Raw genomic sequence first — 17,403 nt, forward strand, 5'->3', positions numbered from 1 at the left:
ACAGCAAAAGGTGTGTCTTTATTTCATAAGGCTGGAGATGGGGGCTTTTTTTTAGCCCTTTTCCTCTGGCACTGGCCAAAACTTACCCCTTTACACACACATCCTTTCCTTCCACATCCTAAAGTTGTCTTATGGACACACACACACACACACACACACACACACACACACAACGCCACCCTTTCCCCATCCAAACGGGTTGCTGCCTAAGGTATCTTAGCCTTAAAACTCCACTAGGGGGCAGCACCTCTCCTGGAGCGTGGTCGCTCTCAAGAGAGGCGCCTCGCAAACCAAGGCGGGCATCTCCTGGTGGTCTCCTTTCCGCGTCCCAATACACCTTAGCCCCTGCCTGCGCTCTCCGAGGGGAGGAAGAGAAGGACGCCTGACCTCCTCGGTGGCAGGGGAGGACGAGAAGGCAGGAAGAAAAAGACGAGGGGGGGGGAAAAAACAAAAGAAACAAAAAAAGAGGAGAAGAAAGCGACGGAATCCGAGCTTCTCCTCAGGGAGGCTCGGCGGCCGCGCTCTTCCCTCCTGGGAGTCGCCCCTCCCTCCGCCAGCGGCCTCGCCCGGCTCCGCCCACCCGCCTCGCCTCGCCTCGCCTCGCCTCAGGGGTGGGCGGGGCCGCGCGCGCCGAGGGATCCGCCCGTCCCCTGCCTCCCCTCCCTCCGCTGAGGTGGCCGGTTCCGCAAGTTTGACAGTTGGCGCGGAGGGCGCCGCCGAGGAAGGAGGGTCTTTGCGTCGCTGCGCGATTCGCGGCCCCACCACCACCACCGAAGTCCGCCGGGGCAGCGGATCCGCCGGCTCACAGTTCCCGAGGCTATCCCGGCCGGCCGCCTCCCCGCTTAGAGCCACTTTTGCCCGCCGGCTTCGCCTCCTTTGACCGCCGCCGTCATGTCTCGGGGACCCGAAGAGGTCAACAAGCTGACCGAAAGCACCTACAAGGTGAGGGGAGGGGGGGGCGAGGGAGGGAGGGGAGGGGGGACCCCAGTTCCCCCCCACACACAAAGCCGGGGTTGTTCCCCCTCCAGGAGAAAAAGGGACCCCCGAATCTCAGCCAGGCGAGGGCTTTCCTCTCTGCTCCCCCACCCAGCCTGACTCAAAGCAAACTTCATTATTATTATTATTATTATTATTATTATTATTATTATTATTATTATTATTATTATTATTATTATTATTATTATTATTATCTCTTTTATGGGCTGGGAAGTTGCAAAGCAAAACTTCGGTCCTTGGCTGCTTTCGTGGGAGTTTCGAGTTTTTTTATTGTTTTTTTTTGTTAAAAAAAAGTCATTTCTTGCATTGCTCCTTTAAAAATAATTTTTATATATATATATATATATATATATATATATATATATATATATATATATATATATATATATATATATATATATATATATATATATATATATATATATATATATATATATATATATATATATATATATATATCTGTCGGTGGCTGCTTTCTTGGGATTTAATAAAAAAAGCAACAACAGCAGCAGCTGATCACTTCTTGGATTGCTCCTTTTTAAAATATATATATATTTCTCCTCTGGGGTTTCTGTCCAGTTTATTTATGCATGTATTTATTTATTTATTTATTTTGAAAAAGTCTTTTCTCGCAGCGCTAGTTTAAAACCAAAGTTCTCTCTGTAACCGCTTTCGTGTGATTTTGTTTTTCCTTCGTGGTAAAAAAAAAAATGAGCCATGTGTTGAATCGCTACTTTTTAAAGTAAAACGTTTCCCAGGCTGGGTTGTTTTGTGTGTGTGATTTTTTTCCCCTCCCTTTTGTGTCGCTTTTCAAAGTCCTTTTTTGTTTGCTTCTTTTTCAAGCAGTTAGACTTAAAAAAACAAAAAAACAAAGACAACAGTTCAAGAAATGACTTTTTTAAAAAAAGAGAGAGAAAAAAGTCACAGGAAAGCACATTTTTAATGTGTCTTAGTGGCTATGTTTACTGTTATTTCTTTATTGCTATTTGTTGGCTACTTGGTGTGGTTCTGCGGGGATGAGGATATACCACTTTTTATTGTTTAACGTTGTTGGGGGTTATGCAATGATATTTTTTTTATTTCCTGCTCTCATTTTGGATCTGCTGATCCTGTTTCTTATGGATTGCTGATCGGTTTTGTATGGATGGCTATTTACTTTTATAGCCAGTCCGAGATTGTGCTGGTAAAAATAGGTGTGCTATAGTGTAGGGTGTGTTGTGTGTGTTTCTTTTGTGGGTCTTGTTTTCCCCTTTCTCACAATATTTAGAATGTGAGTGGAAAGCTAGACAACATCCCCAATTAGATGCAGATCGGACTACAGTTCCCCTTGGTTTTTAGCTGGAGAAGATGGGAGTTGTAGTTCCCTAGACTTGGAAGAGCACACCATTGATGGAGGATGATGGAAACCTGGGAGTTGTAGTCCGACACACCTGAGCTGTGCTGATTACAGCTGAAAGGATTTATAAGCAAGCAAGTCTGGAAAATCACCAACTGAGATTTATCCGGCGAACTAAACTAGCCAAAGAGATTTAAATCATCTCTTCTTCACAGCAAACATGCAAAGATTGGATCAGGAAGAACCCCAGGGGAATTCAGAAGGAGCTTCTTCCTAAAAGATACTCTGCAGATTATTATTATTTTATTATTTATTAATGCTCAGAAGCCTGTGTTCTTTAAAAAAATAAAAAGAAGAATTGCTCCTGATGGAGGAAAATAAAAATCAAGTTATATTCAAGATGGGAGTTTTCAACAAAAGATCGGACAAGTACTTGCCCATCTCCTGTCCGGGATGGTATAAGATCTCCTACTTAAGCAGAGGGTTGGACTAGAAGACCTCTAATGTCCCTTCCAGCCCTACGTTTCTTTCTTCTTCTTCTTCTTTCTATCAGCATGCTCTGCAAGTTGTTTTCCATTTACCTAGACTAGAGTCAATGCTATCTGGGGAATTCTGGGAGTTGAAGTCCACCCATCTTAAAGTTGCCGAGGTTGCAAAACATGTCTTAGCCTGCTGTGTAAACCAAGCCATCGTACCAAGCTACCTCCCCTTATTTTTATCAGGATGTGTTCCAAGTTCTTTTCCCTTTACCTAGAAGTAAGCCCTCAGGGTTGCATTCTAGGGGGGGGGGAAACAAGAAGAGCGTGGTTTTATCTTGATAGGTCCCAAGGTCAGAAGAGAAAGAACTTGGATAAACCATGCAGAAATGCATATACAGTATTGTCTTCCAGGCCTGCCTTATTATTTATGAACAGAGTGACCACAGAAATTCTGCCACCATTTTGCACTGGCAAAAATCCTGCTGCTTTGCTATCCTTCTCCGGAGCTGTCAAGGACTCTTCTCCGGCATGGCTACCAGCTAGCAGACTTGAGGGAACTTAGAAGGGAGACACTTTCACCGTCTTGGCAGATTCCAGGTGGGAAAAAGTTGGCCTAGGTCAGGGGTAGGCACGCTTGGCTCCTTTATGACTCGTGGACTTCAACTCCCAGAATTCCTGAGCCAGCCACGCTGAGGGGAAAGGGAGAGGTTTCCAAGCTGTGCCATGCCGGCTCAGGAATTCTGGGAGTTGAAGTCCACAAATCATAAAAGAGCCAAGGTTGCCTACCCCTGGTCTAGGCCTAGGCCGCTTTATGACTCGTGGACTTCAACTCCCAGAATTCCTGAGCCAGCCACGCTGAGGGGGAAAGGGAGAGGTTTCCAAGCTGAGCCAAGCCGGCTCAGGAATTCTGGGAGTTGAAGTCCACGAGTCATAAAAGAGCCAAGGTTGCCTACCCCTGGCCTAGATGACCTTTGCGGTTGTTTCCATCAATCAGGCCAAGAGTGTTCTCTCTACATGCCATTAGGTACAAACGCACATGTGAACGCAAACAGACTCTTGAGTCTAGGTTAAGCTCCTGTCACCTTGGCTGGTAGCGGTTCTCCAGGATCAAAAGCCACCATCATTCTTTTAACAATTGTTAGAAGTTACCACAGCCCTGACCAAAAAAGAAAAAAATCACTTAGGACTGGTCCCTGCCCTTTTATCTGTTGCAGCATCCCCAAGGTCACACAATCAAAATTTGGGCGCTTGGCAACAGGCACATATTTATGACGGTGACAGTGTCCCATGGGTCATCCGATCACAATTTCTGACCTTCCCACCCAGCTTCCCCCAAGCAAAGTCAATGGGGAAACCCAGATGTGCTTAGCAACCGTATGATTTACTAAACCACTGCAGTGATTCACTTAAACGTGGCAAGAAAAAGGTCATAAAAACGAGGCGTGCCTCGCTTAAAAACTCCCTTGCTTAGCCGCAGTGAAAATTCTGGTCCCAATTGTTGTAACTTGAGGACTACTCTATTGCCTGAAATGCTCGTTTTTAACCGGAGCTTAGAACTAAGGCTGTTCTCTGTGTAAACCATCCGTGCCTCAACACATGGGAAACAAATCAGGGGTTGGCCTTTGCCTTAAGCCAGAAGTTCTTAAACCAAACCAATTTCTCTCTCTCTCTCTCTCTCTCTCTCTCTCTCTCTCTCTCTCTCTCTCTCTCTCTCTCTCTCTCTCTCTCTCCCTCCCTCCCTCCCTCCCTCCCTCCCTCCCTCCCTCATCATGCCTTGGGGATCCCAGCCCTTTCTGTCTAGCCTGTTTGATCCTCAACCTTCTTCGGTTTCTCTCCAAATTCTCTACCATCTCCAGGGTCCCTTTTCTTGCATATTTTAAACCTTAAGCTTTCTGCCTGGAAAGACAGCAGCAGGATCGGTCCCGTCCCGTGACTTGTGAGTCAGACCCCTTTTTCCCATGCTGGTTGGCATCCTTGGGAAAGAAAAAAAAAGTCTGATTCATACAGCGGGTGTGTTTCTTTGGCATGAAGAAGATAGGCATGAAGTTTTCACTTTGGGTGGGGTTAGGGAAAGGTACCTGTGACTTTGACAAATGGTTTCTGATCGTGAAACCCCACCATCCACTTGGGGGGGGGGGGCAAAAGATAGCTTTGACCTAACATTGAGAGCATTGAAACAAGAAACTCCAAATTTATGAAAATGACTCTGTGGGGAATGGAACATAGAAGTTATTCTATGTTCATATAAATTATGACATGTTGATTGCTTATTTAGTATCCTATGACTATCACTAGGTGTTGTAGCTTATGATTTCTGATGAGTGTATCTTATGATTATGAATATGATTGATCACTTGCTGCTTATGAGAGCTTATGCACCAGAGACAGATTCCTTGTGTGTCCAATCACATTTGGCCAATAAAGAATTCTATTCTATTCTATTTTCTATTCTATTCTACTCTATTCTATTCTTATTCCGGATTAAGACAAGTTGGTCAGCGGGATAAAACAGCTTAACTCTCATCAATATAATTAGCTAGAGGTATGAGCATAAGAAAAAGGGACGCGGTGTGGCTCAGTGGGTTAAGACGCTGAGCTTGTCGATCGGAAGGTCGGCAGTTTGGCGGGTCGAATCCCGAGTGCCGCGTAGCAGAGTGAGCGCCTGTTACTCGTCCCAGCTTCTGCCAACCTAGCAGTTCGAAAGCACGTAAAAAGGCAAGTAGAAAAATAGGGACCGCTACGGTGGGAAGGTAACAGCGTTCCGTGCGTCTTTGGCGTCTAGTCATGCCAGCCACATGACCATGGAGACGTCCTCGGACAAGCGCTGGCTCTTCGGCTTTGAAACGGAGATGAGCACCGGCCCCTAGAGTTGGAAACGACTAGCACGCATGTGGGGGGGAACCTTTACCTTTACCTTTTATGAGCATAAGAAAACAATATGGATGCTTCTTTACAGTCTTCATGACTCAAAGGAGACTGTATGTTTACTCAGAAAAGGAAGTGGGTGCTAATCTACTTTTAGAGCCTATCAAATGAGGTGTGGCCACAGTAGTCCTCCTTAATGAAATAGCCTTGTGAGTTATAAGAGCTGGTGTGTTCTCTGGGCTAATGAATGAAAGACCTTGAAGGTCTTTCATTATATCAAAAGGCAAAAAAAAAAGAAGAAGAAGGCCCAACTCTTAGCATTAACAAAATGTCTCACCTGGGTTGGAAAGTCTTCTAAAGTATTTTTATTTATTTATTTATTAAATTTCTACACCAACCATTTATAAAATCATATAAATGCAGAAAGCATGGCTTAAAAACCAAGTTAAAACCTACAAGTTAAGAATAAATTGGGCTAAAAATTGAAAGGCTAGGGAGGTTAAGAAGGAATAGGGGTGTCCTCAGGCCCACCAGACACCCCATGGCTGCATCAGACTTTTAGATCCCCGTGCTAATTGGCAAAACCAGGACTTGCCACTCTTCCACAAAACCAGAACAGAGGGGCTGGCTTCATCTCTGGAGGTAAGATGTCCCATAGGGCTGGAGCAGAGCTGAAAAGGCCCTCTTAGATCCTGGCAGTTGAAACTCCTTGACCAAGGAGATAATGCAGCATGGCCTCCCTTGCTTTGGAGAATAGGTCAACTTGAGGGTTGACAATCTTAGGGCAAGACAAGACATAATGGATGGAAGCTTAACAAGGGAGACCCAAGCTAAAATGAGGAGAAATTTCCAAATAGCAAGGACAATTATTCAGTGGAACAACTTGCCTCTGGAAGTTGTGGGTGCTCCATCGCTGGAGATTTTCAAGAAATGACTGGAGAGCCATTTGTTCAAAATGATGTAAGATCTCTGCTTGTGCACAAGGTTGGACTAGAAGACCCCCCCCCCCAGGTCCCTTCCAGCGTATCCTGGTTCCAATGCCCGTGAACGGCTTTGAAAGGGATAACGAACACCTTGACTGGGACCCAAAAGTAGGGCTTGATCAGATCAAAGGAAGACGGAAAGTCTTCCCAACCTGCTCCACACAAATAAAGAGAGTAAGCACTTGTAATCCATATCTGCACAGAGAAATCTCCAGTACTGGCACTCTGTCTACCGCAAGTAGCTCTTAGGCCTGGGGCCAAAAATAAGGACTTGGGAAGAGCACTTATAATGGCAAGTGTTTCTCAGTACTTCCCTAGGCCACTAACCAGTGGTACTACCGAGACGAGGCAGGTGCTTGTTCTCCAAAGGGACGTTTGGGAGAATAGTCCCATCAAAGAGCTTAGAGCAGTGTTCTTCAACCTGGGCAGCTTCTAAGATGGGTGGACTTCAACCCCCAGAACTCCCCAGCCAGTGCTAGCTGATGACATACTGAAACTCTGCCCCCAAACTCTGCCTGCTTTTCTGCAGAGAGCCAATAGATGGCCTAAGAGGGCTACAGAAAGAATCAAGGTTGCCATCTAGTGGCAACCCAGGTACTTTTCAGTAGCCCTCTGTTAAAGGCCATTCCGTCCAACTAAAAGAGACGATATAGCTTGGGATTGAACTGTGAGGTCCTTCGTGCTCTCTGAGCTCCGTCGTTTTCTTGAACATGCTTCATTACCCAACTAGGTAACATCATCAATGTTAGAAGATTAAGTGGGGTTTGCAGAGTGGAGGAGGAAGAGGGGAATTTATTACGGGCATTGCTGTTTAATTACTTTTAATAATTTTTAATTTTTGTATCTTGTTTTTATTATGTATTGCCCTGTTCACCGCCCTGAGTCCTTCGGGAGAAGGGCGGTATACAAATTAAATTAATAATAATAATAATAATAATAATTGTGGTTTCCTTAGTGCTGCTTGGTGGTATTTTTGGTGGGGAGAGGTTTGATTACCCAACTAGGTAACATCGTCAGTACCTCACAATCACCACCGCTGCCAAAGCTCCATCAACACCATCCCAGCACTGATGAGGTTGCCTAGTCAGGTAATCAAACGTCTGCCAGTCAACAACGAAAGACAGAGAGCAGCAAGGACTGTATAAACAAGTTCCCTATTGCCCTTGAGACGTGGGAGGTTTGATCCATTGAGTGCTACTCATAACAAAGAGCCTATGTATGAAAAAAAAGTAAGCTCTTGGGCAGGACTCTTAAGATAATGATTAAGTCCATTTGCTTTGGCGCTAAGCCACAGCACGATAACGCACATATTCATAGGCGATAAAGGACAGAAACTGCACACAATTTCAGGAAGCTGGAATCTACTCTGCCCTTCCCATCAGTGACATGCATGCAGATGTTCCTTGACTTACGACAACAACTGAGCCCAACGTTTATGTTGCTAAGTGAGAAATTTGTTAAGTGAGTTTTGCTTGCCCCATTTTAGGACTTTTCTTGCCACATTCAACAATAACAATAACAACAACAACAACAATAATAATAATAGAGTTGGAAGGGACCTTGGAGGTCTTCTAGTCCAACCCCCTGCTCAGGCAGGAAACCTTATACCATTTCATTTCATTTGTTAAGTGAATTACGGCCGTTAAGTGAAATTAGTAACATGGCTTTTGAGTGAATCTGACTTCCCCATGGACTTTGTTTGTCAGAAGGTCGCAAAAGGGGAATCACATGTCCCTGGGACACTGAAACCGTCATAAATATGAGTCAGTTGTCAAACATTTGAAAGTAAGTTGCGTGACCGTGGGGATGCTGCAGTGGTCTGCAGTAGTGGTCGTAAGTGTGAAAAACGATCCTCGGTCCCTTTCTCCAGTGCCGTGGTAACTTTGAACTGTTGTTAAGTTGACGACTTCCTGTATTCAGAACTACTTATCAGAAAGTCTTCTTGAAATTCAAGAACCAGCCAAAAGTCCCTTCCTTCTCTTCTTAATGATTAGAAGGACCAGGGGGGAGATGATAGCAGTCTTCCAATATTTGAGGAGTTACCACAAAGAAGAAGGGGGGGGGGGGGAGGTGTCAACCTATTCTCCAAAGCGCCCGAAGGCAGGACAAGAAGCAACGGATGGAAACTCATCAAGGAGAGAAGCAACCTGGAACTAAGGAGAAAATTTCCTGACAGTCAGAACAATTAACCAGTGGAATGACTTGCCTCCAGAAGTCATGGATGCTCCAACATTGGAGGTTTTTAAGAAGAGACCAGACAACCGTTCGTCTGGAATGATATAGGGTTTTCTGCTTGCGCAGAGGGTTGGACTAGAAGACCTCCGAGATCCCTTCCAACTCTGCTATTTTGTTATTCCTCCAGCAATGGAGTGATCATAACTCGAGGACTGTTTTATTTATTTTTATGTGTTTATTTTTTTTCTCCCATCTTTATTATTTCTTTTAAAATAACAAATGGGAAGTCCAGACGTCTGGAAATTCCCAAGGTTGGGAAAATCCTTTTCCGAGCTTTTTCCAACGACTGCACGCCTTGCTTTTCAGTTTGCAACTTCTCCAGAAAAACCCAAGTATTTTTCCTCTTCGCCTTTGAATAACCTCTTTCTGCTTATGTCAGACTTGCTCAGGCAATCCTTCTTGGAGTATCGGGCCTCTGTTTATTTCTGGATTTGCATTTCCCTGCTCTGTTGACAGAAGCCAACCTTTCAGTCCACCCCCTGCTAATTCTGCAGGCTAAAACTACGATAAAGAGCTCTGCTGATTCTCCAGAGTGTTTATTTTGTAGATCCATCAAATGTCAGGAGTTCTAGAAGGATGGAGGCCCAAAGAACTGGAAAACGTGGCCTGTACTACCACCCTACTTGTGTACATTTTTTAAATTTTTTTTATTTTAATCCCATTTATATCCCGTCCTTCTCCGAAGACTCAGGGCGGCTTACAAGCTTAGCAGTAGCCTTCATTCTATGTATATGCCTGCTTATTAGGGCTTTCACACCCACCCCAAGCGGCATTATTACAAAGTCAGCTTAATTGCCCCCAACAATCTGGGTCCTCATTTATCAAGGTGTCCTGTCAACTTAATTGCCCCCAACAATCTGGGTCCTCATTTATCAAGGTGTCCTGCTAAACCCGTCAGACGTGGCGTGGCGGGGTTACGCAGGGCTGACCCTTTGAAGCTCCATCTTGCAAACATTCACATATATTCTGAAGTGCCATTTGGCCTCCACATGTGCTGGCCTAATCTTTCATCTGCTCAGATGAGGAGGTTGCCTGAGCAGAAATAATAATAAATAAATAAAAAACCCACTCTCTCTTCTGCGGTTTTATATTACATTATTTAAGAAGGCCCTGCGGTCCTTCCCCGCTTCTTTCTATCCTCTTGACACAAAACGAGGCTGCTACGGTTCCGTCGGCTTGCCCAACTATTCCGTGGCTCAAGGTCAACCGAACTTAGATTTGAAAGTGCTTGAAGCCACCAGATCTCTGCCAATTCTCCTTTGGACATTTATTGACAGGAGGTTATGATGGAATGGCTGACATATTTGCTCCTTGGGGAAAAAAAAGCCAACCGGCCAATATTAAGCTTCAGAGGAGCTGGCAAAGCGTGGAACGATTGTTTGCATCAACACCACTTGCTTAACCAGGCAAGCAACGAAAGGCAGGACAGAGGTATTCGTGTGGCAGACAGTACTTTTGTTTTAAAGAACTTTAGGCCCGTAAGTTTAAACTCTGCCAGGAAGAATCTATTTTTATTTTCTAGATCTCTCTCTCTCTCTCTCTCTCTCTCTCTCTCTCTCTCTCTCTCTCTCTCTCTCTCTCTCTCTCTCTCTCTCTCTCTCTCTCTCTCTCTCTCTCTCTTTCTCTTTCTTTCTTTCTTTCTTTCTTTCTTTCTTTCTTTCTTTCTTTCTTTCTTTCTTTCTTTCTTTCTTTCTTTCTTTCTTTCTTTCTTTCTTTCTTTCTTTCGACCCGGGCAACTTGGAAGATGTATGGACTTCAACTCCCAGAATTCCCCCATCAGTCACACCGGCTGGGGAACTCTGGGTGATGAATCTGCACCACTTCGAGTTGCCAAGGCCCAGAAGCCCTGATCTAGACTCCCTGAGAAGGTCAGGGGTTTCAAAAAATAGGAGATGATTAACAACACGCACTTGGTGACGTTGCTTGGGGCGGCCGTGAAATGTCGGCCAGGAAAACCACCAAGCTCAGAGAGGCACCGAGGGCTTCACGGAGGATTTTGAGTCAGGCAGTAAAGCTTGGCAGGACTCTTTTAAGTCCCACGAAGCGAAGCAGATCAAGAAATCCACCTGACAGGAAAACTAAAACTGCTTTTATTGAGATTGGTGGAACATGAGCAATCTGTTTGTCAAATCCCCTCATAACTCCAGTGGATCCAAGAGCCAATTCTGAACGTTTTTTGGACATTCTGGACTTTTAAAAAAAAGGGTTGTCCCACTTGGCAACCAGAGCTTGCATATCTTCACCTTTCTGCTTGAGCTGGGGGTTACACTAGAAGGCCTCTAAGGTCCCTTCCAACTCTTTTTTCTGTTATTCACATCCTTACACTCCAGTGAATTAAAAAAAAAAACCATTCCTGAACATTTTTTGGACATTTTGGATTTTGAAGGGGGAAAAAAAAACGGTTTCTCCCTTGGCAACAGAGCTTGAATATCTCACGATTCCTGCTTGAGCAGGGGATTGGACTAGAAGACCTCCCAAGGCCCCTTCCAATTCTTAGTCTGTTATCCCTACCACTTTCTTTATTCTCTGCAAGGGCAGAAGGATGGGCTGATCTACCCGGGAAGTACCCCGATGATCGCCATAAGCCATATCATCTCCTGAATTAAAGGAGCCTTGGTGGAGCAGTGGGCTAACGCCTCCTTAAGTATCACCAGCTGCCTGCAATTAGTGCAGGTTCGAGTCCCACCAGGCTCAAGGTTGACTCAGCCTTCCATCCTTCCGAGGTAGGTAAAATGAGGACCCAGATTGTTGGGGGCAATTAAGCTGACTTTGTAATAATGCCGCTTGGGGCCCCCCCGAAAGCCCTAATAAGCAGGCATATACATAGAATGAAGGCTATTGCTAAGCTTGTAAGCCGCCCTGAGTCTTCGGAGAAGGGCGGGATATAAATGGAATTAAAATAAATAAATAAATATAAATTCCCAGATCGGTAGTCATAACAAAAGCTCCCAAAGGCCCCAGTGGTACAGAGAGAGCTCTAAAAGGAAATAAACTATGTTTGTTGTTCGCTTGGTGATGCCTCTCTCCTTACAGAGCCAAGTGCCGGTTGACTTAACATGTGACACCCCCACCCCCGTTTATTGGCTTCATATCAGAAGATATTTATTATCCCTGTTACACAACATTCTTCAGGCATACTTTTAAGAGAATGAAAATATGTATAGAGAGGAATTTGAAACCTACTGGGTTCAGTTTCCTGAGACCTACCAGGGCACGTTTTGTTTACCCTAGTTCACCATAATGCGATGTTGGTCAACCTTGCCAACTTTTAAGATTTGTGGACTTCGACTCCCAGAATTCCCCATGGTTGGCTGGCTGGCTGGCTGGCTGGGGAATTCTGGGAGCTGAAGTCCACAAATCTTCAAGTCGCCAAGGCTGGACCCACCTGGTGAAGGGGGTTAAGGCTTCAGTCTTGGAAACTGGGAGAGCGAGCGTTCTAGCACTGCCTAGCTAGGGCACAAAGCCAGCTGGGTGACCTGGGGCCAGTCACTCTCTCTCAGCCCTAAGACGAAGGTAATGGCAAACCGCTTCCCAAAAACCTGGCCAAGAAAATTGCAGGGACCAGTCCAGGCACAAGTCTCCGAGAATCGGACACAATTGAACGGGAGGAGAACAAAAAAAAAAATCTTACAGACATGTTATCATGAATAGAATAGAATAGAATAGAATAGAATAGAATAGAATAGAATAGAATAGAATAGAATAGAATAGAATAGAATAGAATAGAATAGAATAGAATAGAATGAATAGAATAGAAGCTAGAAGGGACCTTGAAGGTCTTCTAGTCGAGCCCCCTGCCCATGCTGGAAGACCTAAACCAAGGGGCCTTAATTCAATTCAATATTAGAACTACATCTCTCTCTCTGCAAGGGCCTTTTTAAAATGTGCATCTCTGGACTATTTGCATTGCTGCAAGCTTCTTCTTCTTTTTAAAATGAATTAATCGATTTATTTAAGGTGCTGCTGTAAGGAATCAGAACTGAATTTAACACCAGAAACCTCAGGCCTCCAGGATTGTTGTCAATAGGTGTCTAGCAACTGTCTTTTCAGGGGTGTGCGTGTGAGTTGTGCCTTAAGGAACAAAGGTGGAGTTTTCAGAGAGGATTTGTGTTTGAACGGCCAAACCCTCCCTAATACTGTACTTCAAGAGCAGGAGCACTCTTTAATCTATAAACCGAGCTCTCAAATTTATTTTGCCATGCAAAAACTAAGCTCTCCCTGATTCTTTTGGTTCTTATAAGAAGGCCCCTGGGGCTCCACATTAAGACCAGACCTATAGTTATAACTAGATATAATATTTGAGGCTAATGCTTTGCGGCAAATCAGCTGCCCGTCCTGTTATTCTTGTTCGGAATTACTGGTCCTTGACTTACCGCCACAACTCAGCCCTGTCGCTAAGCGAGACATTTGTCAAGTGGGTTTTGCCCCCTTTTTACGACCTTTCTCGACCTGATTCTTAAGTGGTCGCAAAAGGGGATCGCGTGATGCCCCCAGGACGCTGCAAGCGTCATAAATACGAAGCAGTTGCCCAGCGTCTGAATTTTGATCGCGTGACCCTGGGGATGCTGCAACGGTCGTTAAGTGTGAAAAAACCGTCCTAGGTCACTTTTTCCAGTGCCCTTGTAACTTTGAATGGTCACTAAATGAAGTACGATGAGCCGAGGACTGCCTGTACAGTAAATAATAATAATAATAATAATAATAATAATAATAATAATAATAATAATAATAATAAGAAGAAGAAGAAGAAGAAGAAGAAGAAGAAGAAGAAGAAGAAGAAGAAGAAGTTGGAAGGGACCTTGGAGGTCATCTAGTCCAACCCCCTGCTCAGGCAGGAAACCCTATACCATTTCAGACAAACGGCTGTCCAGTCTCTTCTTAAAAACTTCCAGTGTTGGAGCATTCACAGATTCTGGAGGCAGGTTGTTCCATTGCTTAATTGTTATGTTATGAAGTTTCTCCTTAGTTCCAGGTTGCTTCTCTCCTTGACTACTTTCCATCCGTTGCTTCTTGTCCTGCTTTCAGGTGCTTTGGAGAATAGCTTGGCTCCCTCTTCTTTGGGGCAGCCCCTGAGATATTGGAACACTGCTAACTTGTCACCCCTCACTCTTCTCTTCATTAAACTACACATACCCAATTCCAGCAACCGTTCCCTATATGTTTTAGCCTCCAGTCCCCCAAAGTTCTGTTTATCATTTTAAATCTTAGCGGGCCCGGCTCTGTCTTTTGATTGGCACCTGAAATGCAAACCCTTGCATCGTTTTCCCAATGTCGTGTTTTGTTATTCCCTAGAGGAGGATGCATGAAAAATTAAAAAATAACCCAACCCCCCCCAAAATTGCCACCTTTACTATTCGTTTACGCTTTCAAAGCAAAAAAATAAATAAAAAATCCCCGAAGGTGCAGAGTTTACTTCTGTTGGGTTGGCTTCTGCACGATATTGGTTTCTGGTGTCGATCCACTTGAACGAGAAGACAAAGTCCTCAAGATTGTTCAAAAGGTTGTTTTGCATCTTCTAGCGGTTATTTAAAGGGAGGGTTTACACCAGTTTTTACTTCCTTGGACTCGAGACGAAGCCAAGTTCTGTGTTTACCCAGCAAAACTCAGAAGAACGCCGCGAAATAGGATTAAGCTAAGAGAAGACATCCTGTTCGGGTGTGCCTAATGCAAGAACGAAGTGGTGTAGAGCAATATTTTTGAACCTTGGCAACGTGGAGACGTATGGACTTCAGCTCCCAGAATTCCCCATGGCTTGCTGGCTGGGGAATTCTGGGAGTTGAAGTCCGTACATCTTCACGGTGCCAAGGGTGAGAAATAAGGTGGATGAAACATTTGACTCATCCAGATATTTCATACCAGGAAACATCTCCTGGTGTGAGAGTAGAGTGCAACAAGGAAGGATTTACGTAAAATACTTGCACCCCGTTGCACTTTGAGTGCCCACTACATAGGCGTGACCAGCTCAAGATCTGCTTTTGGCCACACAAGGAGAAGGAAGAGTTGATGGAAACCCCTAGCTTGCTATTATAAGAGGAATTACAATATTAAATGCTTGTCCCCAGATGTGGAACTATATTTCCTAAAATTATAAGCGGTTAGATCAGCCCGGTTGCTATAAATTCTAGGAACTGCCCTGCTATCCCCTCTGAAGCATGGCGGAATCAGATTGCATTAAATCTGTTTTGCTAACTCTTTATCTTTTTGTATTCTTAATTTATGTAAACTGTGTCAAAGCTGTTAATTTTTTAAAAAAGACATCAGGTCACAGATGTGTCTGTGTTGTTATTCCCCTGTGATTTTTTTTTCAGCGTAAAGAATTACGTTTAAAGTAACATGATATTTCTTTGTTTCAAAAGGATACATTGCAAGTTTTTATTTTGATTTAAAAAAACTAACAGCAATCAGGAACTACGTACATTGTGAAATAGGCTGGTAAAAAATTAATCTGAAGTCTCTTGCAACTTCCTACTGTTGGAAAGATTTTAATCACAGTCGGATTGAGTTTCATCCTGGCTTCTTATTAAACATCTGAGCGAGTTGACAGACCAGATTCAGGAAATATCCTTTTTCTGCAGTCTCAGCATTAACTCTGTTATTGTCCTTAAACTTGAGATTGCTAGTTAGGAGAAACACAGAAAGTCTTAACCCCAGCCAACACATGGGACAAACATTTTTTTGGAATAGGTCACGGTTATACAACAGACTTGATTCCTGAAAATGAGTTTACTTTCATTTATATGCACTGATCTTTTGTTTAGCAGTCATGTGCCTGTCACAAATGGATCACTAGTGGAAAGCATTTAAATTGAGAATAATAATCCTTCTGCCTCTTACACCAATCATTGAAGCAGTTTCATTTATAATAGAAGTCTATAATTCTGCTTTTATTCATATTACCTTGTGTCAATGTTTCTCAACGTTGGCAACTTGGCCATGGCTGGGGAATTCTGGCAGTTAAAGTCCACATGTCTTAAAGTTCTCACAGTTGTAGTGCAAATAGCCCACCAAATTCTTATAATCTTTGGGCTGAGATGCTAATTTGACAGAAGAGAAACTGAACACTTTTGATCTTCCTTAATTATGGAGATAACACTTCCTCTTGACTTCTTCCCTGAGAAGAAAACAGCCTTTGGTTTCAGAACTAAGAAATCACAGAATTTCATCATCTGGATTCATCCAGACTTGCCCACAAACAGCCAGCCCTATGCCACAATAGCCTTGGGGGGGTGTAATTTTATTTTATTTTTATTAGAGAAGTGGAGAAATTTAATAAATAATTAGATGGCGGCGTTACGCTGGCTAAAGACAAGGAGGAACAGCCAAAATATCTGAATCTTCGTGACATTTGTTAATCCGCGATTCGAAGAACATCGAGCCTCTTATAGACAATATTTATTCTCTGCAGAAAGGAAGTACAGATCCGGTTGACTTTCTCACCCTCACCCTGTAAATATGCCAGGGAATAAATTCAAACATAGCCGCTTAGCTCACGCTGATCGGTTAAAAAGATACTAAGAGCCTATTTGCGTTCCTATTTCATTTTCCTCCACAAATGCAAATTATAACATAGAATAATCAGGTTGGAAGGGACCTTGGAGGTCTTCTAGTCCAACCCCCTGCTCAAGCAGGTAAAGATATTAAACCCAGCAATGACATAAAAAAACCCGGTGAAATCAGCAGAACTTATAAGTCTGGCAGTTTACAGTTCAAACGTGCTTCCATCCAGAACGATACGCGCATCAGTGTTTATATGTGCCCGTACATAAAAATGAAGAAAAAGTTTCCACTGCAATCTTTCTTCTTCTTCTTCTTCTTCTTCTTCTTCTTCTTCTTCTTCTTCTTCTTCTTCTTCTTCTTCTTCTTCTTCTTCTTCTTCTTCTTCTTCTTCTTCTTCTTCTTCTTCAACACTGGCTGGCCAAAGCATAAAGGCTCCCACCTAATGGTATGACAGCCACTCATTCGGTCGTTTCCCAAATATATACCACATTACGCTCTGGAAACAAACTGAAATGCCGTAACCATCAACCAGAAATACAAACCCACTTCGAAGCTCTGCTGAACGAAAGTTATTTGTCCTGCCTAGGGTTAGGTTTCTTGAAGAGGCCCAGAAATCCGTTTCCCAAACGCCAAGGGTGTCGTCAGTTCTTCGGAAGGGATCAATGGTTTGATAGATCAGAGCTGGTGAGAGTTGAATGCTGGTTATTCAGCCAGGGCTGAAAACCGAGTTGGTTGATGGATACCTGCAACGGGAAAAACGTCCTTGAGGGCACCTTCATCCCATCAAGGCAGGTGTTACACCAAACCAGAATTCACTGCACCCAGCCACAATGTTGGTGTGGCATCCAGCCTGGTGCTTATTTATTTATTTAAGAAAATACGCAGGGTTCTGTGACTCGGCGCAGCTCGTAAAAGTGAAAACCCGGTGTGCCGAGTAACAGAACTGGAGGTGACCTTAGAGGTCTTCTAGTCCAACCCCCTGCTCAAGCAGGAGACCCTATAACGTTTCAGA

At 43.9% G+C, this 17,403-nt stretch overlaps 1 protein-coding gene across 3 annotated transcripts in view; it reads left to right on the forward strand.

The window, feature by feature from the left end:
• Positions 1-626: 626 nt before the first annotated feature.
• The window catches only part of BAIAP2L1 (BAR/IMD domain containing adaptor protein 2 like 1), a 40,183-nt gene continuing 23,406 nt past the window's right edge, over positions 627-17,403 (forward strand). For 2 of the 3 annotated variants that reach the window (XM_081338094.1, XM_081338095.1), the window contains exon 1: positions 627-942. In XM_081338094.1, coding sequence (XP_081194220.1) covers positions 892-942 — 51 coding nt within the window. In that variant the 5' untranslated portion in view covers positions 627-891. Of the gene's footprint in view, positions 943-10,206; positions 10,326-17,403 lie in introns of those variants that run through there. The other variant, XM_081338096.1, reaches the window with a different exon arrangement.

This window comes from Vipera berus, assembly GCF_964194415.1.
Source record: "Vipera berus genome assembly, chromosome: 13".
Classification (NCBI taxonomy): domain Eukaryota; kingdom Metazoa; phylum Chordata; class Lepidosauria; order Squamata; family Viperidae; genus Vipera; species Vipera berus.